The sequence below is a fragment of the Cnephaeus nilssonii genome (genome assembly GCF_951640355.1).
Source record: "Cnephaeus nilssonii genome assembly, chromosome: 10".
NCBI lineage: Eukaryota > Metazoa > Chordata > Mammalia > Chiroptera > Vespertilionidae > Cnephaeus > Cnephaeus nilssonii.
In genome coordinates this window covers 18,623,378-18,651,329 of record NC_137081.1, presented here as the reverse complement: position 1 = coordinate 18,651,329, position 27,952 = coordinate 18,623,378, and the positions used below count along the sequence as shown (strand labels likewise).

The 27,952-nt window shown below is 45.2% G+C and overlaps 1 protein-coding gene across 1 annotated transcript in view; it reads right to left on the bottom strand.

The window, feature by feature from the left end:
- Nucleotides 1-16,938: 16,938 nt before the first annotated feature.
- The window catches only part of VWC2L (von Willebrand factor C domain containing 2 like), a gene marked incomplete at its 3' end in the record, with an annotated part of 136,006 nt that continues 124,992 nt past the window's right edge, over nt 16,939-27,952 (bottom strand). Inside the window, exon 3 of the mRNA XM_079781708.1 lies at nt 16,939-17,087. Within this exon, the coding sequence (XP_079637834.1) occupies nt 16,939-17,087 (149 nt within the window). The remainder of the gene's footprint in view (nt 17,088-27,952) is intronic.

The window sequence follows — 27,952 nt, the reverse complement described above, 5'->3', positions numbered from 1 at the left end:
CACTTTCTGTGAGAACAAATCAATGGGATGGAATATGTGATTACAGATGTATATTCTGGTTTTACTTCTGCAAGTGCAAGGAAAGGAAATGTGTCATCGCACTCTACATTGGCATTGTGAACTATCTAAATTCTGGCACCTCCCCTATTTAAGTTACTTTAGGCTTTTCAGGTATATTATTTTACAGCTTTGCTGCTGTGGCCCTGACTTCCCTACTCATTCAAGGTTAACTGCATTTATTTTATTTTATTGATTTCAGAGAGGAAGGGAGAAGGAGAAAGAGAGAGAGAGAGAAACATCAATGATGAGAATCATTGATCGGCTGCCTCCTGCGCGCCCCACACTGGGGATGGAATCTGTAACCCGGGCATGTGCCCTGACCAGGAATAGAACTGTGACCTCCTGTTCATAGGTCCACGCTCAACCACTGAGCCATGCTGGCTGGGCCAACTGCATTTTTTTAAAGACCCAGTCTTCACTAATCACACTATTATAAGCTGCTGACTCTGGGGTCTTGGTAGCCAGTCGTCTGGCTGTTGATGACAAGCATTGTGCTGGCAGAAAGGAAGTGACAAATAAACCATGGCTGTCTCTGCTCTCATTCAGGAGTGGTACTGGGCCTCTCACATTACTATTTTGTCCGAGTGTGCCTTGCCATCTAGTGTTGCTCAATAACTGATGAGCGGGAAGGTACAAGTGGGTCTCTAAAGCCAACCAGGCAATTAATATCAATATTTCTGAGAGCAGAATACTTGCCAGGCTGAGAAACGGGCAACTGAGTGGTGAGAACCTCCTGGAACATTGCTGGGTTCTCTGCAGAACTGAAGGTTGCACCCAGCCCAACCACCAGGATAGGAATGAGCCTATGTAAACCAGTGAAGTGGTTTGGAGAACATTCTCCTCTAGCTGCGTGCAAGTATCCTTACGCCCATCTGGATACCCAGGGAAGTCATTCTCTGTTCATCTTATAGGAGTGGTGCCTTGCAGGGCCACGTCAGATAGGAAACAGAGCAGGTAAATGGAAAATAAGCCTTCTCAAGCAGAAATGATTCTTTCGGTGAAAAAAGGAAGAAAGAAAAACCCAAACAGAAACAAATAAAAATCCCAATCATCTGTTTATGTTAATATTTTACACATTTAACCTTTTGCACTTGGATGTCGAGTGTGACTCGGCACGGTTAGCATTAGAATAAAGGAACCGAGAAAAAAGCAAGCGAGTGCAAAGGGTTAATAAGAAATATTGTGTTTTTTTATACAGAGATCTCATTGTCACTGTAATAACTTTAGGTTCCATAGCAGCTTGGTTTTTATTCTCCTCTGGAACTCTCCTTTGCTTATCATGTTCAGCCTCCCTCTGAAGTCAGTGGACCACATGAAACACAAATGATTAGAGATGGGAAATTACATCTATGAATAAGCAGAACTAATGAAATGCCTTACAACAAGGCAAAGGTGGGGTAAAAATTACTGTAGGCTAAACAAATCTGCAATTGTCAGGTACAAAAGTGGGAGGACAGTGTACTAATTCTATGGAGATGTAGCAAGGAAGTGATCTTAATGACAGAGCCATCAGCCCACCACAATGTCTACACTTTTTACATTTCTATAGACCAGTGATGGGCAACCTTTTGAGCTTGGTGTGTCAAACTTCACCAAAAAACTGAGCATAACTCGGGTAGTGTGTCACTTTGAGGAAAAAACTAACTCTAAGACTCTAGTCGCAAATGTTTCATCCTCAGGAGCAGCAAATGTTTCATCGCGGCCGCGTGTCATCAGAAATGGCTACGCGTGTCAGTGCTGACACGCGTGCCATAGGTTCGCCATCACTGCTATAGACTGTATTATTTACATGTAGGTACAAATATACATACATGTACACTTCAGACATTTTAAACCTTGTAATTTAAAAATCATAAGCCTTATATTTATATATCCAATATTCTTAAATCATACCTACATGATGTGGCCTAGCAGTTTTTGAAATTATGTGGTTGTAAATTGTAACACAGGAAACTTCTTGACAATTGATTTTAAGATTAATCTAGTGAATTTACAGAGCATATGGCCATCCTCATATTGTCATCTCCAAACATTTAAAAAGGGATTTTTACTCAAAAATAAAACTCCTGCTTATTTTTTTTTAATTTTTATTGATTTCAGAGAGGAAGGGAGAGGGAGAGAGAAATAGAAACATCAATGATGAGAGAGAATCATTGATCAGCTGCCTCCTACAACTCAGGCATGTGTCCTGACCAGGAATTGAACTGTGACCTTGTGGTTCATAGGTCGATGCTCAACTACTGAGCCTCACTGGCCAGGCATCTCTTGCTTGTTTTTTTGATGCTTTAACAGGGACTATAGCCTTCCATTCCACACCTGAGCTCAGTACCAAGTAGGAAGAATCATCATAATGCAAATACCACTGAAGGATGACATGATCCAAATTCCTACTGAGATGTAGGGACATATTTTGGTAAAATGTAATGTGCTGGGTCCCCAATATTGTGTAGAGGAAAGGGAATTCCACTAGTCAGTGAACTGACTACAGATATATCTCATTTTATTGCTTTTGCTTTCTTGCACTTTATAGGTATTGTGTTTTTTACAGATTGACTGTGGAAACCATGCATCAAGCAAGTCTATCAGCCATGTGTTCCCAACAGCATTTGCTCACTTTATGTCTCTGTCACATTTTGCTACTTCTCACATTTTTAAAATTTTTAAAATTTATTATTTTATTTTTAGGGTGATCTGTGATAACTGAGTTTTAATGTTACTATAACAATTGTTTTAGGGTGCCATGAACCTTATCCATATAAGATGGCAAATGTAATCAATAAGTGTCGTGTGTGTGCTGACTGTTCCATTGACTGGCCGTTCCCCTGCCTATCTCCATCTTTTCAGGCCTTTGCATTCCATGAAACACAACAATATTGAATTAGGTCAATTAATAACCCTATAGTGTGCCCTCTCAGTGTTCACGTGAAAGGAATAGTCATCTCTTACTTTAAACCAAAAGATAGAAATGATTAGCCTAACGAGGAAGGAATGTCAAAAGTCAAGATAAATGTTAAGCTAGGCCCCTTATGCCAAACTGTTAGCCAAGTTGTGAATGCAAAGAAGTTATTAAGAGAAATTAAAAGTGCTATTCCAGTGAGCACATCTATATATATAAAAAGCCAGCCACCGGAAAGCTGTAAGGACCAGAATGACCGGTCACTATGACGCCCACTGTGGCCAGCAAACTGGCCCGAAATGGGGGCGGGGCCATCCATCCAACCTCCTGCAGCCCCTCCCTGCACCCAGCCCCACCCCAGATTGGCCCCCCGACCCTTATCTGGGGCAGGGCCCCTCTCCCAGCCAGCTCCGCCCCCAATCGCTACACACACACACACCAATTCGGGGTGGGGCTGTATGGTCAACCTCCCATGGCCCCTCCCCTGGCCACTGACCCCCGATCAGTTCCCCCCAATTGGGGGTGGGGCCCACTGTCCAATTGCTCACAGCCCCCCACCCCCCAGCTGGCCCAGTCCTTATCGGCCTTGATCGGGGCAGGCCGGCCAGCCAACCTCCTGGCGTCTCCTCCTCCTGACAGGCCCAACCCTGATCCTCCTCAATTGGGTCCAGGCCGGCTGGACCCCACCTGTGCATAAATTCGTGCACTGGGCCTCTAGTCTATACTAATAAAAGGGTAATATGCTAATTAGACTGGATAGACTGGAGGTCTTCCAGACGTTCTTCCAGACAAAGCCATGGTGGTGGGGCCGAGGCAGAGGAGGTTAGGGGTGATCAGGCTGGCAGGGGGGAGCGGTTAGGGGAGATCAGGCTGGCAGGGGAGAGCGGTTAGGGGCATCAGGCAGGCAGAGCTGGTTAGTGGTGATCAGGCCGGCGGGGGGAGCAGGCAGGGGAGATCAGGACGGCAGGGGAGAGCAGTTAGGGGCATCAGGCAGGCAGGCAGAAGTGGTTAGGGGCAATCAGGCAGGCAGGCAGAAGTGGTTAGGGGCAATCAGGCAGGCAGGCAGGTGAGCAGTTAGGAGCCAGCGGTCCCGGATTGTGAGAGGGATCTCCGACTACTGTCAGTCGGACATCCTCCGAGGGGTCCTGGATTGGAGAGGGTGCAGGCTGGGCTGAGGGACCTCTCCTCCCCCATGCATGAATTTCATGCACTGGGCCTCTAGTGAATGATAAGAAAGAAAAAAGCCTTATTGCTGATATGGAGAAAGTTTTACTAGTCTGGATAGACTACCAAACCAGCCAGAACATTCCCTTAACCTTTTGCACTCGGATGTCGAGTGACTTGACACGGTTAGCATCGGTAGCAGGAATCGAGAAAAAAGCAAGCGAGTGCAAAGAGTTAAACTAAAGCCTAATCCAGAGAAGCTCTTAAGACTCTCATATTCTATAAAGGCTTAGACTGCTGAAAGAGCTGCAGTAGAAAAGTTTAAAACTAGCAGAGGTTGGTTCATGACATTTAAGGAAAGAAACAATCTTCATAATGTAAAAGTGCAAGCGGAAGCAGCTAGTGGTGATATAAAAGCTACATCAAATTGTCCAGGAGATCTAGCTAAAAAAATTAAGAAAGGTTGATACATTAAATAATAGATTTTCAATATAGGAAAAACAGCCTCATATTGGAAAAAGATGCCAAACTAGGACTTTCATAACTGGAGAGGAGAAACTAATACTTGGCATCAAAGTTTCAAAGGACAGGCTGACTCTCTTGTTAGGGGCTAATGCAGCTGGTGACTTTTAGTTGAAACCAATGCTCATTTACCATTCTGAAATCCTAGGGCCTTTAAGAATTATGCTAAATCTACTCTGCCTGTGCTCTATAAATGCAACAACAAAACCTGAATGACAGCACATTTGTTTACAACATGGTTTTTTAAATATTTGAAGCCCACTGTTGAGATCTACTGCTTAGAAAAAAAGATTCCTTTCAAAATATTGTTGCTCATTGACAATGCACCTCCACCAGCCAAAAGGCTATGACTCATTGAAGGCTCAGATGATTCTTAGCATTTTTCAGCAATAAAGTATTTTTAATTAAGGCATGCACACTATATTTTTAGACAATACTATTGGACACTTAATAGATTACAGTATAGTGTAAACATAATTTTAGATGTACTGGGAAACCAAAAAATTAGTGTGACTCACTTATAGTGATATTTTGCTTTATTGTGGTGGTCTAGAACTGAACCCACAGTATCTCCAACATCTGCCTGCATAGAGAAGAAGGGTCAATGGCACTAAGACAAATAAATGATTCCTTCATAACATGGAGGTGACTCATCCCCACCCCCTTTTTTTGTGTGTGTGTTTGGTTCCAGGAACATGTTTATTGATTTGGATGTATTTTATCATTAGCAAAATGGGCCAGTTATATGGTCTGACCCATATCAATAGAAACTTCACCTTATAAACTGAGAACATTGGCTACTTCCACTCATGCTTTATTCCTCTTTTAAAACTCGTACAAGTTCCATCTCCCAGGAAACCCTCCCACAGGCCCAGGGTAATGCACTGCCTTTTGCAAAGATTCCCAGTGTACCTGTTTATACCTAGAGCACAGCATTTCCCTCTGTTACTGTGGCCTTGCCCTGCTTTTACTTCATCAGAATGTAAGCTCCTTGAGAGCAGGGGAAAAGTGCTTCATTGAGATTAACCACAGTGCTTAGTTTCCTAGCTGGAAAGTTATTATTTATTGAATAAACTTTTTTTTTTGGTATACTATAGTGTACTATTTTGTGTACTTTAAAAATTTATTAAATGTATTGGAGTGACATTGGTTAATAAAATTATACAGGTGTCAAGTGTACAATTCTGTAATATATCATCTGTACATTGCATTGTGTGTTTACCATCTAAAGTCAAATCTCCTGTCACCATTTATTCATGGATATGAATAAACTCTTTACTTAATATGACAGATAAAAGGAAAAGACTGGATTGCAGTGATTGGGTTAGCCACAATACAACATGGAGAAGTCCCAAGAAAACAGAGCATTTATCTTATTAACATAATGCACTTTAAAAAGTCATCTATTTTTCCAAATTAAAAAGAAAAAGTACTTTATAGTATTATTCTCAGAGTTCCTGGCCCATAACATTGGCATGATCAACTTGCAGTGGAGAAATGTAACCGTGCAGATGAACTTTGTAATAGTTGAAAATGCCCTAAAGAATAGTGACTTCTGAAATGGCTACTAAGGCAGGAAAAAAGTAGAAGGTTGAGGGAAACTATTGCCTAGAGGCTAAATAACCTGTGTGTGTGTGGGTACCTTTCTCTTGAGATAGTGGAGAATGGAAGCCAAAGACAGACCTTTCAACAAGATTAAAGAGATGCTATTAATTGCGATCGATCATGGGTCAACAAATTAAATTGCATCTGCAGCTGCATCTCTGAAAGGTCTAAATGAGAAATGCAGTTAATGGGTCTGGCTGACCCAATGTTGTGATTAATTAAAAAGGGAATGAAACAAAAAAAAAAAAACACACAAAACAAACACAAGCAAAGAAAAGTGTAATGGGAGCAGGATGGGCATCTTTGGAAATCTCAAATCAAAAGGCTCTCCCAGGTCTTAACTTGCCATTTATTCCTATATGTTCTGGGGGGAAAATAAGAGAGGGTCATAGTGGATGGTTAAAATAAACTGATGAACAAAATAGATCCAGAGACATAGAAACATGGAACAGACAGTCGAATCTCAGAGTGAAGGTGGGGGAAGGTGTGTGGGTGGGACATGATCAACCAAGGAACTTGTATGCATTTATACATAACACATGGACACAGATGATAAGGTGGTAAAGGCCTACGGCAGAGGGTGGGGGCAGACTAGAAGAGGTCAAGAGGGGGAAAAAAGGGATATATGTAATATTCTCAACAACAAAAATTTTAAATAAATAAATAAATAAAATATTAAAAAAAGTGGCCTTACTCAAAAACAGATAGTAATGCAAGTACTGGAATTAATTAAATTGAAATTTGGGCTTCAAAGAACTGAGTTTAAGATTTGTGTAAGTTCAAAAGAAAGCTATTGTTTGCCTTCTATTCACTTATTCCTTCCTCTTCTCCCCCATCATCTTTTAAAAAGAAAAAGAAAAAAAAAAAAAAACAATGTGGGAGGCAAGAGGTAATATATGAAACAAGATTAGCCATGAGTAGGTTGGTTTGGGACTTCCTGATAAGACCTAATAAATAATAGTTGCAGAAAAAAAATGTTCAGCAGTAACTTAGCAATTAAGGAAAGTTGTAGAACCACCTTGTTTATTTATTTGTCTATATTTTACAAAACATGTCAGTGACTTAAGTAAGAAGTTAGACCTGGAGATGCCCTCAGGTGCTCTTCTGGGAGGTTGTTTCCTCTAAAAAGTAGACTGTTATTCTCTGGAAATTTTAAAAAAAATATTTTTATTAATTTCAGAGAGGAAGGGAGAGGAAGAGAGAGATAAAAACATCAGTGAAGAGAGGGAATCATTGATTAGCTGCCTCCCTCATGTTGGATCAAGCCCGCAACCCAGGCATGTGCCCTTGACCAGAATCGAATGCCAACCCTTTGGTCCGCAGGCTGACGTTCCACCCACTGAACCAAACCGGCTAGGGCTATTCTCTGGAATTTTTAAAATCAAAATGATAAATTAGTTTCTATTATCTCTAACATTCCTTCTGCTATCATGCTTTAATAATCAAAAAAATCAAAAAACATTTCCAATTTGTCCATCTTCCACCATCACTCTCTGATTCTTTAATACATAATATGTTCATCTGTTTTCCTGCCTGAAAATAAGTAATCAAATCCTTATCACAATTGAACATATTTGGAATACAAAACAAATTTAAAGTCCTTAAAATTAAATGAAAGGAGCTCCTTTAACTCAGTTCATTTAACCTTCCTCTACAAAAAGCACGATGGCACTATCTATGTCTTGTTCATCCAAAGAACAATATGCCACACTAGTTGGTTTGGCTCGAGTGGATAGAGTGTTGACCCCATGGACTGAGGGTCCCGGGTTCAATTCCCATCAAGGGCACATACCTCGGTTGCAGGTTCCTCGGCCCTGGTTGGGGTGTGTGCAGGAGGCAACCAATCGATGTGTCTCTCTCACATCGATGTTTCTCTCTGTCTCTCCCTCTCCCTTCCACTCTCTCTAAAAACCAAATATGCACACTAGATAGTACAGTTTAAGGCTCACTGATAAGACTGTCACTCCCATCCTATCTAATAAAAGAGTAATATGCAAATTGACCATCACACCAAACACAAGATGGCCGCCCCCATGTGGTCAAAGATGGCTGCCCCCTTGTGGACACAAGATGGCTGCCACAAGATGGCCTGCAGGGGATGGCAGTTGTGGGAAGTTAGGGGTGACAAGACCAGCAGAGGAGAGCAGTTGGGGGAGACCAGGCCAGCAAGGGAGGGCAGTTGTGGGGGACCCAGACCTACAAGGGAGGGCAGTTGTGGGGGACCCAGGCCTGCAGGGGAGGTCAGTTGGGGGGGACCAGGCCTGCAGGGGAGGGCAGTTGCAGGGAGACCAGGCCTGCAGGGGAGGGCAGTTGTGGGTGATCAGGCAAGCCGGAAGGGCGGTTAGGGGTGACCGGGCCTGAAGAGGAGGGCAGTTGGGGGAGACCAGATCAGCATGGGGGGGGGGCAGTTGCAGGGGAACCAGGACTGCAGGAGAGGGCAGTTGGTGGGGGGCCAGGTCTGCAGTGGAGGGCAGTTTGGAGGGGACCAGGCCTGCAGTGGAGGACAGTGGGGGGGACCCAGGCCTGCAGGGGAGGGCAGTTGGGGGGACCAGGCCTGCAGGGTAGGGCAGTTAGGGGGGACCAGGCCTGCAGGGGAGGGCAGTTGTGGGCGATCAGGCCAGCAGGGAGAGTAGTTAGGGCTAACCGGGCCAGCAGAGGAGTGCAGTTGGGGGAGACCAGGTCAGCAGGAGAGGGGAGTTGGGGGTGACCAGGACTGCAGGGGAGAGCAGTGGGGGGGGGGAGGTCTGCAGGGGAGAGCAGTTGAGGGGGGACCAGGCCTGCAGTGGAGAACAGTTGGGAGGGACCAGTCCTGCAGGGGAGGGCTGTTGTGGGTGACCAGGCCAGCAGAGGAGGGTAGTTGGGGGAGACCAGGCCAGCAGGGGAGGGCAGTTGGAGGGGTCCAGGCCTGCAGGGGAGGGCTGTTGGGGGCAATCAGGCCAGCAGGGAGGGCAGTTAGGGCTGACCGGGCCAGCAGAGGAGGGTAGTTGGGGGGAACCCAGGCCTGCAGTGGATGGCAGTTTGGAGGGGACCATGTTGCAGTGGAGGGCAGTTGGCGGGGGGTGGGGGGGAGGGGGACCAGGCCTGCAGTAAAGGGCAGTTAGGGGTGACCGGGTCTGCAGGGGAGGGCAGTTGTGGGTGATCAGGCCAGCAGAGGAGGGCAGTTGGGGGAGACCAGGCCTGCAGGGGAGGGCAGTTGTGGGCAATCAGGCCAGCAGGGCGGGCAGTTAGGACTGACTGGGCCAGTAGAGGAGGGCAGTTGGGGGGATACAGGCCTGCAGGGGAGGGCAGTTGTGGGCAATCAGGCCAGCAGGGAGGGCAGTTAGGGCTGACTGGGCCAGTAGAGGAGGGCAGTTGGGCGGAAACAGGCCTGCAGGGAGGTCAGTTGTGGGTGACCGGGCCAGCAGAGGAGGACAGTTGGGGGAGACCAGGTCAGCAGGAGAGGGCAGTTGGGGGTGACCAGGACTGCAGGGGAGGGGTGGGGGGGCAAGTCTGAAGGGGAGAGCAGTTGGGGGGACCAGGCTTGCTGGAGAGGGCAGTTGAGGGGGGACCAGGCCTGAAGGAAAGGGCAGTTGGGGGGTGGACCAGGCCTGTAGGGGAGGGCAGTTAGGGCTGACCGGTCCAGCAGAGGAGGGCAGTTGGGGGAAACCAGGTCAGTAGGGGAGGGTAGTTGTGGGGACCAGGCCAGCAGTGGAGGGCATTTGGGGGGGGGGTCCCTGCCTGCAGTGGAGGACAGTTGGGGGGGACCCAGGCCTACAGGGGAGGGCAGTTGGGGGGACCAGGCCTGTAGGGTAGGGCAGGTGTGGGGGGTCCAGGCCTGCAGGGGAGGGCAGTTGTGGGCGATCAGGCAAGCTGGAAGGGCAGTTAGGGGTGACTGGGCCAGCAGAGGAGTGCAGTTGGGAGAGACCTGGTCAGCAGGAGAGGGCAGTTGGGGAGACCAGGACTGCGGTGGAGGGCTGTGGGGGAGCAGGTCTGCAGGGGAGAGCAATTGGGGCTGACCAGGCCAACAGATGAGGGCAGTTGGGGGAGATGTGGTCAGTAGGGGAGGGCAGTTGGGGGGGTGGGACTCAGGCTTGCAGGGGAGGGCTGTTGTGGGGGACCAGGCCTGCAGTGGAGGGCAGATTGGAGGGGACCAGGTTGCAGTGGAGGGCAGATGGGGGGGGGGGACCAGGCCTGCAGTGGAGGACAGTTGGGGGAGACCAGGCCTGTAGGGGAGGGCAGTTAGGGGGGGGACCAAGCCAGCAGGGGAGGGCAGTTGGTGGTGACCAGGCCTGCAGGGGAGGGCAGTTGGGGGGGACCAGGCCTGCAGGGGAGGGCATTTGGGGGGGACAAGGCCTTCAGTGGAGGACAGTTGGGGGGATCAGGTCTGCATGGGAGGGCATTTGGTGGGGACAAGGCCTGCAGTGGAGGACAGTTAGGGGAGACCCAGGCCTTTAGGGGAGGGCAGTTGGTGGTGACCAGGCCAACAGGGGAGGGCAGTTGGGAGGGACCAAGCCTACAGGGGAGGGCAGTTGGGAGCCAGCAGTCCTGAATTGTGAAAGGGATATCCGACAGGCCGACATCCCTCAATGGGTCCCAGATTGGAGAGGGTGCAGGCTGAGCTGAGGGACACCCCACCCCTCCGTGCACGAATTTCATGCATCGGGCCTCTAGTCTACACTAATAAAAGTGAAATATGCAAATTAACCATCACTCAACTATACCACAAGCCACGCCCACCAGCCAATCAGGAGCGATTATGCAAATTAACCCAACCAAGATGGTGGCCGGCCACGGAGCTGGAGCAAGCAGGAGGGTAGGGTTGCCCCGGCAATGGAGGAAGCCAAACTTCCCGCCCTGGCTGGCCCTGGCCTCCTCTCAAGGCCAGAAAGTTTCAATTATAGAAGATAAATAAATTCTAGATACTTGCTTCCAGCCAGCCCTGGCCTCTGCTCAAGGAGGCGCTGAAAAAAAACAAGAAAAAGAAAAAAAGGAGGGGCTGGGACCTTGGGTCGCCGGGGGGTGATCAGGCCACGATGGGATGGCAGGGGCCATTGGGGGTAAGCAGACCAGCAGGGGGGCCAGTTGGGGGTGAGCAGGCCATCAGTGGGGGTCAGTTGGAGGTGATCAGGACAGCAGGGGGGCAGTTTGGAGTGAGCAGGCCAGCAGGGGGGACAGTTGGGAATGAGCAGGCTGGCATGGGGGGCAGTTGGGGGTGATCTGGTTGACGGAGGGGCATTTGGGGGCAAGCAGGCCAGCAGTGGGGGGCAGTTAGGGGTGAGCAGGCCGGCAGGCAGAGTGGTTAGGGGCAATCAGTCAGGCAGGCAGGCAGGTGAGTGGCTGGAGCCAGCAGTCCCGGATTGTGAGAGGGATGTCCAACTGCCGGTTTAGGCCCGATCCCTGTAAACTGGCAGTAGGACATCCTTTGAGGGGTCCCAGCTTGGAGAGGGTGAAGGCCAGGCTGAGGAACACACCCCCCCTGCACAAATTTCATGCACCGGGCCACTAGTCCTATATAATATGAGTTAATATGCAAATGGTCATCACACCCTCACACTGTCATGCCCTCATGCCTTCACTCTGTAAAGGCTCAGACACTCAACACTGGGGAGAGAGAAATGGGGACCAGCCAAGCACAAATGAGCTCTCAAGAGAGGAATAGGGACAAGCCAGGTTGTGGCCCGGGAGAGGATCAAGCTGCCTGTCCCACAGTCCCGGGCAGCGGCAGTTGTGCCTGCGCCTGCGGCCTGGGAGAGGGACAATCCACACGCCCCGCGGTCCTGGGCGCAAGTGGCTGGGGTTGTGGCCTGGGGGAGGAGCAAGCGACCTCCCCGCAGTCTTGGGAGCCAGCGGCTGGGGCTGCAGCCTGGGAGAGGGACAAGCCTCTCACCTGACGATCCTTGCAGTCCTGGGCGCCAGAGGCTGCACCTGCGGCCCAGGAGAGGGACAAGCTGCCTGCCCTGCGATCCCAGGTGCCAGCGCCTGTGGTTGTGGCCCGGGAGAGAGACAAGCCGCCTGCCCATGGTCCCCTGCAGCTGCAGCTGGCCTGGGTGAAGCCGGCCCTGGTCCTGGGTGCCTGCAGCCAGCCAGAGGAGGAAATCCTGGGTCCCGGGTGCAGAGCGAGGCAGAAGTGGTTAGAGGCAATCAGGCCAGCAGGGGAGCAGTTAGGGGAGATCAGGCAGGCAGAGGTGGTTAGGGAACATTAGGCAGGCAGAGGTGGTTACGGAACATTAGGCAGGCAGAGGGGTTAGGGGCAATCAGGCAGGCAGGCAGGCAGGCAAGTGGTTAGGATCCAGCAGTCCCGGATTGTGAGAGGCAGTGGGACATCCCCCGAGGTATCCCAGATTGGAGAGGGTGCAGGCCAGGCTGAGGGAACCTCCCTGCCCCCCTCATAAATTTCGTGCACCGGGCCTCTAGTTTAAGGTATAAATTCCTTACACATGTGGAAAGAAAGTATAGGTGAGGTTGCTGGATCAGAGATATTGTTTGTCTTTCAAAATCTTGAAGGTTCCCTTAAAAAAAAAAAAAAAGAGGTATATTCTCAACATAAACCCTTAAGTAACCACAAACCCAGGACCATCGCAGTTCATAGCTTTCTCTCCTATGCTCTGAAACTTGAATTAGGAATTAACTGAAAACAACCTTTGCCAGAGACACAGGGAGCAGAGAGTTGGACACATGGGAAATTGAAAAACAAGAATGTGTAATCTTGTTTTCAGAGAACGTAGGTGGAGTGGGGGTGTGGATAGTTATGTGTGGGCACTCCATGCTGATGTTTTCTTAGTGGCTGCCTTTTTTTCTCTCTTCCTTTAACAGTGCAAAAGATGATGGCAATTTATAAACTACTAGAGGCCTGGTGCATGAAATTTGTACATGGGGAAGGGGAGTCCCTCAGCCAAGCCTGCACCCTCTCCAATACGGGACCCCTTGGGGGATGTCCGACTGCTGGTAGTCAGACATCCCTTTCGCAATCCGGACTGCTGTCTCCTAACCGCTCACCTTCCTGCATGACTGAACACCCCTAACCACTCTACATGCCTGCCTGATTGCCTGTAACTGCCTCTGCCGGCCTTCCTGATCACCCCTAAGAGCTTCTGCCAGCTGGCCTGATCACCCCTAACTGCCCTCCCCTGCTGGCCTGATTGCCCCTAACCTCCCTCCCCTGCTGGCCTGATTGCCCCTAACCGCCTCTGCTTCGGCCCCCGTCACTGTGGCTTTTTCCAGAAGGAGGACTGGATGACCGGGAGATGTCCAGTTGACCCAGTCTAATTAGCATATTACCATTTTATTAGTATAGATTAGCATTGGGTATGGATACAGGTCAGGAAAATACTTTTCTCTCACTTACACTCTTGATGCTGGTTTATTTGATCTTCTTCTCCGACCCCCAAGTCTGCCTTGCCTCATATTATGAAAAATGAAAATGTACACAAGCAAATGCTAAAGTGAACACTTAATCCTAAAGGAATATAGCACTAATGGTATGTGTACTTTCGGATGATAGAAGTCACTGAGAATTGGTCATTAAATGAGGAGGGTAGGGAGAAGGGAGGAATTTAGGAAGGAAAATATAACACAGACAATGCTTGCTGGTTAACACACTTTATATTTAACAAAATAATTTTTTAATAATATATTCTTTACACATCAAATATTGTTGCTAGAATCCCCTTTTTACAGTTTAGTGTTTAGGTTTTCTGTTTTTATTCTCACTAGTTTTCAGGCACACCATTTTTCAAAGATTTTAGAAACTGAATCTTTTTTTTTTTTTTAAACAGGCATCAGCTGACAAACAGGCTGTTGTTGATCCCTTATTTAAGCAGAGCTGTAGTTAAAGCCGAGAACCAAAGGTGGGGCGGGCAGGAGTGAAGGACAGAGGTGACAGTGTGTGGCAAACGGAGCCTTCAAAGGAACAACAACAACAACAACAGATGGGATCATTATTCTGTTATTCAGAGTTTGGGAAGAATTTCTCGATGAACTGGGTGGAAGGACTTTTGTCAATTTTGACGGTTCATGAGAAATTGTCACAGTATAGGTTCCTCTCTCCCTAAAAGGGGGAAAATCTCAGTGCTACAAACTCTTAAAGGAAACAGCTTAGAGTGAAACGTTGAGAGGAAAAAAATATCCAACCACAAAAAATAAAAATAAAAATCCCTTTCTCTGGCTGGTCACAGAGGCCATGGAGCAGCCTCTATAAAGAGAGTTTCTTGATGGACATTATGCTTCATTCTGGTTAATTCTAACTACAACTATCATAGTGCCAAGACTTTGATGCAAAATTTCAGTACCCTGGCTTCCCAGTGGCACTCTCTTTCTGTTTTTTGAAAAGAACATAGTAACTCCTTAATAATACATAGGGTACTATGCTACATGGCTCCATTAATGATGTTTTCTGGGTTGCAAATCTTATTCCTGTCATTTATTATTTTTATTATTTCTTTCCAAGAGTGTGGGTTTTTGAAGCTGGAAGCAGACAACCTCAGGGCAAAGAAAGCTCTATAATACATCTCTGTCTAGACATAAGCTGAAGTATGAGATGCCTTGACTTTGGAGTGTGGGAATAAATCATGCAGAGTCGTTCATGAATGATTCATGGCTGTCTGTGTGACGTGGCCACGGTGGCAGCTGAAAGGCACCGACCTTGCTGCGGATGGGTGTTCTACGGGAAGGCGGCCTGATGTTCTCCCTCGGATGGCGCCGCGTGGCTATTTGTATCATAACACAAGCACAGTGTGCGTGAGCAGTGTCAGGTCCAACTCGTCACCACCTTGGTTTGGGAAATGACAACTCTTTCTTGATGACAGAAGGTGCTTCCAGGGAGGAGAGATGGACAATTTTAAATGAAGATCCAGTTGAATGAGACTCAAGAAATACGTGTCCTGAGGGTGGACCTATGGCATTGAAGCATGGCTCCCTTTGGAGCTGCTGATTGTGCATGTCCCAAAGGGCTCAGAGGCTCACCCAAACCACAGGCTCAGCCTGAGCTCGCCTGGCATGTCCCTGGCAGAAACCACTCTACACTGATTAGTCTAGACCACTGCTTCTCAACCAGCTGATGTTTCGCCCGCTCCCCAACCTCTCAGGGACATTGGAAATGTCTGGAGACATTCTGTGGTTACCACTGCGGTGTTGCTGTTGGCATGTAGGGAATAGAGCTCAAGGATGCTGCTCAACATCCTAAAAATGCACACAGGACAGCTCCCCTCCCCCAACAATGAATTGTCTGGCCCCAAATGTCAACAGCACGAAGGCTGGGGACCCTTGTTCTAGAATGTGGCCCTCCATAGAAGTTAGGGCAAAGCCGGGGTGGGTGGGGGGGGGGGGCAGAAAGGAGAGAACAATGATAAGAAAGACAGCCTTCAAGTTTCCTCAAGGACCCTACCAGATCTGCACCAGGGTTTTCAAGACAGAAAGTGAAACAAGCAACTAACTATGCCATGTGGTTTCGGAACTGCTGAATTTGCACTTGACTCGGAGGTGGCATCAGATACCCTGTGTATTTTTATTTATTTTTCTGTTACTATACTCGCAGCATTACCAGGGCAACCTTGAGACTCTTCACTTTAATTGTTCAGTATCTAATATATACATTTTAAAAAATGTTCAACAAATGGAATTGTATTGTGCAAGACTCACTCTACCCTAATCTTGAATTTAAATCAGCACTTGAGGTGGAAAGAGTGTCCTGAATCTGTGTTTTAGACAGAGAGCTGAGTGGTCGTTACTCTTAACAGGCCCAACACGGTCCCGAACCATAAAAACTGCCTGCCTGGACGACTGGCTGTCAGCCCAACCTGATCTCCAAGGCCAGTCGTGTTCAGAAGGATTCAGATTCACAGTGGGGCGACTCACCCTGGCTCTGTATTGATAGTGCCAGCTGACCGCGGGTGTGGGGTGTGTTTCCTTAACAAGCTGAACTCAACTTCAGCGTCATGAGAAAGTTTGGTGAGGAATGCTACACCTTCGAATACCTGTCTCCTTTGGACTCTTTAGTCACATTCCTGGTGTACTGCAATATTAGTGTTTGATTGGCAGTTTCAAGGTTTTGCAGGTGGAATGTGTGGTTTGTCAGAATGAAACCGGGAGCCCCCAAACTAGGCACCGAGGGCCAGGTCCCTGCCTTGCCCAGCGGTGGGTCCGTCTGCGTACCCTTCTCCTTTCTCGGCTGACAGGGGCATGAGTGATTGGTTGGATGCTTTTGGTTTTCCTGGTCGGGCAGGGTCCGCGCGCCCCTGACATCTCTTTACCAAAGCTCGACCCAACTGGGTGGTCAAATCTGGCCCCTTGGACTCTCCACGGGAAAAAGAACTAGCACAGGAGAAAAATGCCATGTGGGATGGACAGGGGCGTAAACGTGAATGAACTCGGCAGGACGGTGCGCCCGGCAGGCTGGAGGTGTCACCGCAGAAGCAGCCTGTCTGAGGCTGTTTGCTTTCGTCCCAGAAATCCAGTCGTCAAGTCACCCTCCAGCGTGGGTGGTTACAAAAGCGGGTTCGATAGCCGTATCCTATAGGTATTTTAGATAGCCAGAGAGAACGGTCCTCTTAGGAAAATAGTCACTTTTGTCAACCCCAGAAGGTTTTGCTGGTGACCCCGTGGTAGCTGGCGGGAGTTCGTGTGTCTGGTTCGTTCCGTGGGGAACGTGTGCGGAGCGGAGGCCACCGCGTCCGCCCCCCCCCCCCGCAGGTCGGCATCGTCGCCGGGCACGGGCGCTACACGATCTGCTTGCCTTGGCATTCGCGTTTGGAGCACTGCGCCGGCTTCCACCAGTCCCCGTTGTGACAGTGACAGATGTTACACTCGTCCACTTTCACTTCGATGCCAGCCGGAATGATGGTGGTTCCTGCAAAGCAGTTTGGACCTGGAACACACACAGGGATTAGTTGATGGAATCTGAGGGGCGCTCTCTCTTCCCTGCCCCACCCCAGCTTGAAAGTCCAGCCCTCTAAAGCCACGGATGAGCAGGTCAGGCTACGCTGAACAGTTTCTCATTAAAGAATTCTCTAGCCATCTCCTTTCAATAAAAACTCTCCACCGCTACCATCTTTTGCACACAGCTAGTGTGCCCTGTGGACAGCATGCATTCCCGCGCAAGCTGGTTTGGCTCAGTGAATAGAGCCTCAGCTTGTGGACTGGCATATGCCCCGGTGGCAGGCTCCATCCCCAGGATGCGGCATGGAGGAGGCAGCTAATCATCATTGATGTTTCTATCTCTCTCCCTCTCCCTTCCTCTCTGAAATCAATAAAAATATAAAAAATAAAATAAAAGCCCTAACTGGTTTGGCTCGGAGGATAGAGCGTCGGCCTGCAGACTGAAAGGTCCCAGGTTCGATTCTGGTCAAGGGCATGTACCTTGGCTGCGGGCACATCCCCAGTAGGGGGTGTGCAGGAGGCAGCTGATCGATGTTTCTCTCTCATCTGATGTTTCTAACTATCTCTCTCCCTTCCTCTCTGTAAAAAATCAATAAAATATATTTAAAAAATAAATAAATAAATAAAATAAAGATCCATTGCTCAAAAATAGTGTCTGTTACTGAGCACATACAGTTTTCTAAAGAAAGGCCCTATGAGTTAAACTCTATTTGCTTTATGCGTTGAGGTGCAAAGGCTGCTGAAATGTTCTCTAAACTTGAGTGGAGGTCCAGTAAGGTCAGCATCAGAAGGTGGTACCCCAGGCCTGTTCCCTGGATTCCCCCGGTGGGTATGAATCGATGAACTCACTCAGTCCCCAGTTTCAGCACCTCCCCAAGCCCAGTTCCTGGAATCCCCAGCTTGTTTCTGGATAATAATGAATAATTCATGACCAGATGATTTATTCATGTCCAAAACAAGCTTCGTTAGAAGTTCATTTGATTTTTATAAATGGAGTTCCTTTAATCTGTCAGCTATCTTTTTTTTTTTTTTTAAAGAATGACCCAAATGGTTGGCTTTTGAAAGTCAACCAGAAATTTATTTTACTTTTTCAGATCCAGAAACTCTTTACTGAAAATGTCACTTGCTCATCATAGATGGATGTTTTTAAAATTCACCAACCTCAGGTTTTCACTTCTTGTCTTTCTCTCATTTCTGTCTTACTCTTTATTTGTTTTATTTCTTTTTTTTTTTCTAATCCTTGCAATGAACAAATGCCAGTGTTCAGTGTTGGTGATATTATTTCTCAGATTCAAATGGAATAAAAATTGCTTCCCAGGGTGCAGTGGATTCGAGTGGGGTGGTGCAAATTGCTGTTTCTTTGAAATAATTTGATATAAGTCTCTGAAGTACATATTGGAATAAAGAAGGAGCACAGAGTTGTGTCTACTAGTGATTTATTAATCCAGCATTCCTGGCCACTTGCCATAACCACTACACAGTAGCCTGGCAACATACATCAATATCCGTGCCCTACTCTCACTCTCTTACCACTTGATAAGAATTTATGGGACTCTATTTACTATCAAATAAATAAAACAGGGGCGATTTGTAGTTCACTTCATAACTAGAATCTTGCTTTTATAAAATTGGTAACTATTAATATGTTATGACTTTAATCACCCATTGTTTTAGAACTCCCAGACCTCAATTGTGCATGCACTTATGGTGGCGTGTGTGACTTATGCCTTTCCTTCACTCTGGGGGACAAACACGTTGGGCATGTGCCTGGACATGGAGAACTAGTAAAAGTAGGAGGGATCTACTAGGTCAAGGTTGACAATTAAACAGCTAGTGAACTGTCTACTTTTACCTGGGAGGGCATTTCTTACGCTGCTGTGGGTATAAGCTCCTGGCCATCCTAATTGCTGATTGTTTAAGGATCAATAGACTTCTCTGTGGTCTACTTGGTGATCAGACGTATTTTATAGAATCAAAAAATACTGTTTGATCTCATTAGTGGTTTTATTAGCAGCCTTCTGAAAATTTCAGGTGTAACTAAAGCAAGGCTGGAGTTTGCTGTTAATAGCTGGATCTGCTGAAAAGTAATTTAGGTAATTGTCAAACAGAATGGTTGGCACAATTTAGAAATGGTTTTGGTCTGTCCTTCTTAATAGTAGTGACAATAAATGCTAATTATCCTTGAGCATTTGAATGTTCTACATGAGCTCCTTACATAGGAAATCTATCCTTCTGTCTATTCTTTTCCTTTTATTTGGAAGCTGATTCCTTCTGTCTTGGTTTATGTGAAAGAATAGATGCTTAGAAGAGTGAACTCAATAGGAAAGCAACATATTTTAATGCAGAAGACTTGGAGAGACTCCAGAAGGGAGCAGTGAAAATGATTAAACTGAAGGCTGGCAAATAGGACCTCTGAGGAAAGGTTAAAGGGATTGGAATTATTTAATCTAGAAAGAGAAGACAGAGGAATAACTCAATAACTCTCAGTGAATGAAGGCTTATTAGGTGACAAATGGTGGCCAACTGTTCTTTCTTCCTTCTGATGCTGAGCATACGAGGAAACAGAGACACATCGATTGTCAAAGAATTGTAAACACACACAAATTGCTCAGAGAACTGAGAATTGAGCATGGCAGTTTCCGACAGTGTGGGGAGATCTTCTCTCTTAAAGACCCCTAAGAACATAGGACGTCTCATCTGTCAGGTAGGATTTAAATCATTAGCTCCTTGAAAACAGGAACTGAATATCTACCCTTTCTTATGGTCCAGGCCTAATACTATGTCCAGCAAATATTAAAAACTCAGTATATGTTTGTTTAACTGAATAACATATGATGAACAAACTAGCTATATATTGGAAGCAAAATTATTTTCTGAACTTATGGATCAGGCTTTACACACGCACATACACATATATACATTATCTATCTATCTATCTATCTATCTATCTATCTATCTATCATCTATTAATATAGGGTGTCCCAAAAATGTATATGCACGCTTTGAATAATTATAAAGGCAGTGTTTATTAAACTACATTTCATTTTCAAAATTGAACCATCAGCTGTTAAAGTGTATATACACTTTTGGGGGATACCTTGTACACTGAGTGGCCAGATTATTATGATCTCTGAACGCATAATAATCTGGCCACTCAGTGCATATCCTATATAATAAAAGGCTAATATGCAAATTGTCCCCTTGACCAGGAGTGCAACCAGCTGGCAGGCCGGCCAAACATCCATGCCCCCTCCCCCTGGCCAGGCTGGCTGGACCCCACCTATGCACGAATTCATGCACTGGGCCTCTAATATCTACACTAATAAAAGAGAAAGATACAAATTGACTGTACCTTCACGACGCCCACCAGCCAATCAGGAGTGAGTATGCAAATTAACCCAACAAAGATAGTGGGTTAATTTGCATACACAGGGTCTGAGCGGCTGGGGGTGGGATGCTTGCATTATCGCCATGGCAACAATGCAGGCATGCCACACCACCCCAGCTGCTCAGGGCCTCTGGGCAGTGTGGGAAGGTGGAAAGGCGGCTCCGGCCAGAGCTAAGGCGGTGCTGGCAGCCAGAGGGAGGAAAGCACACACACACTGAGTGGCCAGATTATTATGGGTTCAGAGATCATAATAATCTGGCCACTTAGTGTATATCCGGCCTTGCCCTAGTAATATAGATATAAAAATATTAATTAATTAATGGGAACACAGAGCAATCATCACTTGAGCACTTCATGCCAGGAGTTTGTCTTATTTAATCTTTCCAATAAACCATATAAGGTGCACTTTCTCATCCTCAGAACTCTGAGCCTCTGAGATAGAAAATGACTTTGGGTGAAATCACATACCTAGTAAGTGACATCAATGGAATATAAGTTCAAATCTCCTTGACTTATAGGATGCCATGGATGCATTGCTGGATTCTTTACCCAGATCCTGAGTTTCTATTCAGAACTTGGAAGTCCAGTTGGTTCTAGTGTTGAGGATGCATTCTGAGGTAAGAAATTTGATGGCTAGGAAGATGGGGGACACTTTTCTATTGAACTTTATCAGATTTTAGATTTAGATTTTTGTCTCCAGAAAACATAATTTATCTAACAATGAAAATGTAGTTCTCGTGGAGAAGATGCCTGCAGTATGGGATGTGGGCTTTCCTTTGGGTAGCGGTTCCCACTGGTGCTGACAGTAGACCAACTCAGAAGCAGAATGAAAGGAAACGGTTACTCGGGAGACCTGATTCAAGTTGTGCTTCTAAAACCAATGATCTCTGTGACTTTAGACAAGCACTCTGTAACCCAAATACAAATGGAGGGCCATATGGTTTAGTATCAAAAAGGATTCATATTTTTGAAAAAGCAACACCATGGGAAATGCAGCTTAAATTTTTACTGGGATTTGGAACAAGGAAGGAAGAAGGGAAAAGCAGGATAGGAATTAGCATACATGAAAAAAAAAAGGTTCCAGGAAGCACATCAATAATTTCCCTATTATCCTGTACTTCTTGGAGCACTTATTTTCCATACCTATAAAGTTAAAACTGGTTTGCAAACATTTTTTTCAACAATAAAAAATCATTCAAAATAATCTTATAAGGAAGACCAATCTATTAAATATATAAACCCAGAACTTCTCTGGCAAGGTAGCTGAGGGAGCCTGGAGCACTGTCTTATCAGAATTACGTTTTCCTATCTTCCCACCTCAACCTCACAAATTCAGCCTGTCAGGCATCTACACAGAACATCTTTTGATCAGAGAAAACACATTTGGAATAATCTTCTCGAGTGTCAATAACCTAAGAAACCAGGAGAAAATAGAAGAGATACTGTAATATTTGTGGTTATAAGAACTGAGCAGATTCATTCATCCACTAAAATTGTCTTTTTTGGATAGTCTTAAAATTTCCCCCATAAAAGGATATATAGAAATTATACAGAAAAGGCGGTCTATAGCTTCTCTGATCATCCTATAGACCCATACTTGCTTATGATGTTAAATATCACATCAGTTGCAAGAAGAAACAAATATATAACGTGAAATTAATGCTCTGAAGGACAGGATCAGAATGCTGTGGGAAGCTGTAACAGAGAACTTGATCTGAGCTATAGGTAAGTGGAAAAAGTGTGTGTGTGTGTGTGTGTGTGTGTGTGTGTGTGTGTGTGGCGGGTGGGAAGGGGGAATATGACGCTATGAGGAAGTTGAAAGGCCAATGGGGTTAGAATGATGAGTGCAATAAGTGGCTGGGAAAACCAGTTCTAGAGGCTTGGAAAACAGTGTGTGCTGGAGCTGGTAGCTCACACTGGTCTTCAAGAGACTATTTTTTAAATATTCAGGAATCTTGTAACCTTTTTGACATTATTTTGATAGCTTGAAACTGGCCATGGTGGAAGTACTTATGCTACCCGAATCAGTGAGTGCTACAAAGGATTTTAACCACTCCTCCCCTGACCCAAGAGCTAGCTGGTAAACATTTATATCACTAGATTAGGGCTCAAGATCTGGGCCTGGTTGGCTATGGTAACATTTTTTATCTTTATTCTAAAAGCCATGAAGTATTTTAAGTAGGTGTGTGTGTGTGTGTGTGTGTGTGTGTGTGTGTGTGTGTGTGTGTAATAATAAAATAAAGGCATTGATTCCATGAAATGCCCAATGTCACTCATAAAATGATCAGTCCACATAGCACCCAAGGTCAGACTAGACATGACCTGTCTTGATGGATACAAGTCCTTTGAGATTGCAGACATAGACAAGAGCCTTCACAGGCCCGAGCACTGAATAGTTGTAAAAACACATTACTTTCTTATTTGCTTTAAGGTATTAAAAGTATCTGCTAAGGTGCTGGGGTAATATTAAATTAGTGTCATCAATTAACACATTGGCTTGAATTAATTGATCAGATTATGCCTTATAGAATGTAAGATCCTAGGGGAAACAAGGCCCAAGAAGTGTATAATTTGATCTGAGTGAATGAGAAGGGCTGGAGGGGAGGGAGTATAATTTGTAGAAGAAAAACTTTTTGGAGTCCCTTAGGGAACCAGGATCATGTGTAGTTTGATAGCAATTCTACTGGGCAGTTTGGGGAAGAGGAGGATTCTACCAGTCAAGCAAAAAAACCAATCCTGTAAAAAAGGCATAATTTAGAGGAAATTATATCTAGAGATTATGCAGAATAGCCAAAAGAACTTAGCTTGTGGCATAATACAATCAAGAGCAAGGGCCAAAATAATGCCACAGATGTGATCAAGTGAAAACATATGTTGGGTGCTTGCAGCTTGCTCCATCATTTTCACCAACCCAGGATCTTGGATGCTGCTGCTAGAACCATGGGCATAGATGCCTCTCTTACCAGCCTTGCTAGAATGAAGACTATGTGGTCCTATTGTTCTTGAAGTTACTAGTTTTAAATTTAAAGTCCTCAACAGGTAGTAAGCCAGGGGTCAGAGTCTAGTAAAATACCTGCACCCTAGCTGCAAGGGAGACTGGAGTATGAATATCTAGCATTTGCAGCTTCGCTAGGAAGAGATGGGCTTTCTTTATATGTAGATAATTCCCCAATTATAGGAAGGGGGCAATTCATTTCTAATACTAAGAGGGTTCAGGAGAGGGGTCAATGTGGCAAACTTTATCTGTTTCAATTTTTTTTCTGGGGCTGACTACCAGTATGCTTGTCTTGAATATTTATTCATTCTGAACAAGACTGCTCTAAGCATGAGTGATACAGCTATTAATAAGACAGAGTTTCTGCCTTTAGGGAGTTGACATTCTAGTGGGGTGAATCAGACAAAAATCAATTAAATAGGGCTATTTCAAGTCATTTTGTGTTATGAAGATAATAAGCAAGACAACGTAGTAGAATGCCTAGGCCCAGAGTGGAAAAATTCTTTATAGTTTACACAATATGTTCATATATGTTTTTTTTAAATTTCTCATTCACCATCATGCAATAAGGTGTTTTTCATGGATCCTATTGCACAAGTGGGGAAAGTAATGCTCGGAGAGATTAAGGGAGTTGATGAAGGGCAGAGAACTAAACAGCAGGAGAGCTTACATTTCAACCCTCCTGTTCTGACCCCTGGTTGACTACTTTCCTTGAGGAGATTCTTTCTGTATTTGTGTTGTTATTTACTCCAAAAGTCAGTCATAATCATACATCCTTCTGTTCCTGACTCCTCAGCTTTCTTTTGCAGGAAGCTCACGTCAAACCCAGACCCAGTTGACAACACTGAATTCAGCGAAAATACTTTTTGGAGTACTTTTAAAGAAATTCCATGCATGACCATTTTTCCTCCTCACAAGAGCTACTATCTTCTTTGTTTTATAGGTGAGTCAATGAGACATAGAAATGTCAAGTTACTTTCTCAAAGTCACATAGCTCGTAAGTGATTAAGCTGGGGACACAGCCACTTTTCTATGCTTTATTCTAGAAGTCAGTTTTTCTGTAAGAGCTAGTTTTCATTTCCTCCGAATTGTAATAGCACCTGGGATGGTGTGGGATGGGTTAGAAAGAAAAGCCTAGAATATTTAAAGAGAGAGAGAGACAGAGAGAGAGAGAGAGAGAGAGAGAGAGAGAGAGAGAGAGAGAGAAGGCAAAGAGGTGAATAGACAAATAGTGAATGGAAAGGGGTAGGTCTGGCTATAAAACTCCCATGTGGGGTAGAGAAGTGGGCCCCTCCAGCAGCTTTAGTCAACCTCTCCATAACTGCAAAGCAGAATTGCTCCCTGGAAGCAGATATGGCTGAAAACACAGCGTGAGTCTAGTGATCATCTCGGCAGGCAGGCCGACTGGCACTGAGATCTCTCGGTAGGAGATGCCCTGTCCTTGTTGCTTGATGACCCAAATCCTCTTTCCTGCCAAGCCTCCTCCTTCCCAGAATCTAGGAAAGTTGGGCAGGTCACGGCCAGTTTACACATACTTTCAACTTATGAAATGGTATGGCATCCCTGAAAATCCTCCTTCAGACAACTTCATATGCTTAATAGCATCTGTTTGAGTATCCTGATTTCTGGCCTTGATCTGAAAATTTATTATTGATGCTTGGTGTCTTTTAGAAATTGGTTGTAAATGATCTTTCTGGGCATAAATGAGGCAGATTCCTCTCTCTCTCTCTCTCTCTCTTTCTCTCTCTCTTTCTCTCTCTCTCTCTCTCTCTCTCTCTCTCTCTCTCTCTCTCTCTCTCTCTCTCTTTAAATATTCTAGGCTTTTCTTTCTAACCCATCCCACACCATCCCAGGTACTATTACAATTCGGAGGAAATGAAAAGTAGCTCTTACAGAAAAACTATTGTGCAAGACCATAAACATCCCATATTTGCTTGGCAGCGCACCTAAATCATTGTTTCAGCAAATAGTAGGCTTGGAGGCCTCTGTCTGGAGTAGAACCGGATTGGATTATGTCCTTCCTTTTAACTGATTTTAATTCTCTGCTTCATGAAGTCTGATAGACGTTATTATGCTATGGAAATGCAAATTGGCTTTCTGATCAGGTGCACTGATTTCTTACTATTTTAAAATCTTGGAGAAAATGTTTCTAAAAAACCCAGTAATTAGAGCAGATTGCAGTTAAAATGGAGCTAAGTGGCTGAAACCTTCCCAAGAACATGTTTCATTGGCCTTGTCAGGCCTGGTCAGAGAGCAGTGACACAGGTTTGATTGCTGACGGAGCTCCCCGAGTGGAGAATGGAGAGCTCCTCTCTTCCTGCTTTCAGTTACTCATCACTATCACTGTGTTACTTCCAAACCATTTCATTAAACACGGGAACAAAAAGCGTCCTCAGAGGAAGGTGGCAAGACTCAGGAAGGATTGTTTTCTCTGAGGCTGCCCTCAAGGTTCCTGTTAATCATTTTATTTGAAAATTCAGTATTGCTGAACTCCCACACAAATTTTAGGTGTGAGGGCTCCAGAGAGTTTCCTGGCCCTTAAGTATGTAAGATTTATAGCTCAGCGCTCCAATTAAGTAATGCAAGGGTTGGAGCAGGGAGAGGAAGGACGCGGTCAGGCTGCACAATAGAGGGAAACGTTGGCTGCTCTTTTTCTAATTCCAGGCAGACCAGCAGGCTGCGAGAGCCTGGCGTGGTTCCCGCTGGGTGCTTAGCTGGCCGTCTACATCCAGCCTCACCTTCAGAGGGTGTGTGTGGTCAGCATAGGTCTTGGTTTGCCCTTGCATAGAACACTTGACCAGCTTAGTGTTTGCTATGAATGAGGAAATAGTCTCAGCCAAATTTTCAAGCTGAAACAAGGCAACTTCCCTTGCTAGAGTTTTCTGTGGTTTTCTAGTCGTGTTTATATTTATTCTTAGCAATCTTTTTTTTTATTATTATTATTCTTAGCAATCTTAAAGGTTGGAGGAACTGGTGTGACTGTGCCAATTTTATAGCGGAGGGCACTGAGGTTCAGAGAGAAGAGCTGAGGTGATTTTTTACCTACTTATTGAGTCGCTGAATTGATTTACTTGTAGGTGAGGAGATTAGGACTCTGACGTCCACATTTCAATCCTGATCCTGCCATTTACTGGAGGTATGATCACAGTGTCCCCAGTCACAAAGTGGGGATAATATTGAAATAACAAGAGTACCTACCTTATGGAAGTTTTGAAGGAGTAAAGGAATTAGCAAATGGAAAACAATGAGAACAGTGCCTGTCACATACCAACAATCCACAACTGTTAGCTGTTGCTGCCTGGCCAGCATAGCTCAGTGGTTGAGCATCGACCTATGAAACAGGCAGTCACAGTTTGATCCCCAGTCAGGGCTCATCCCCAAGGGAGGTGTGCAGGATTCTCTCTCATCACTGATGTTTCTCTCCCTCTCCCTTCCTTTCTAAAATCAATAAAAAGTATTTTTAAAAACTGTTAGTTGTTGCTATTTATCATTCTGATTATAGTTATTACCTGAGTTACAATCTGCTACTTTGGGTATGTTATAGAGTACTGGTCCTTGGATTTCTAGTCTAATTTTTATTTTGTTAATTTTAAAACATCAGTGAAGAAATTAATCTTGTTGATGTCAACTAATATGGTTGTGTGTTGTTTTTTTTTGCAAAGTGAGTAAGCATAAAACAGTAAAATAATTTCTATGCGGATTTTTCTGTGAATAGAGACAGCATCATGGGGGAGGGTTGAAGGGAGATGCATTGGTCTGAACCAGTTGACTGTGGAAGGATCCATTAAGAAAATGATTTAAAACAGTTTTCTTGGACTACTAATGGTAACTGCTTTAGTTTGTTGGAAAGAAAGGGCTCAGATATGCTGAGAGAATGTCTAAGTTAGAGCCTAACAAAAAGATTGCAAGCTGAATAAGAGAGTAGATGATGTATATCTATCTATATATCAAAATATCTATCCATCTAAAGGGGTTTTTTTGCAGCATTTTTTAGTGCTTGAAAATCCAGGATAAAGTGTGAATGCCTGCCAATAACAGAAATATTGAATAAATTATGGTGCCCCACCGCATGGACTACTGTAGCTATTAAAAAAGAATGAATTGCAGCCTCCAGCTGACTTGAAGGGATTTTTGTGAGTTATTATTGAATAAGAAAGGAATTATGCAGAGAAGTATAGGTATAATATGATCCTATTCTTATAAAACAAATATAGACAAACTTCTGTGTGTATGTTTGTATGGGATTATGTGAGGATGAAGAAAACATAAAGAAGCACAAATACTGTGTTGTTAATGTGGATTATCTTGCTGGAAGAAAAAGGTTTTTGATGGGGGAGGATTTGAGTAGAACAAAATGGCAAGAGAAAAACAGTGCATTGTGACATTTTATATTTGGTTCTATGCATAAAATAGAGACAGTTCTGATACTGGCATGTGTTTCAAAATCAATGTGTGCACTTAATGATGTAAT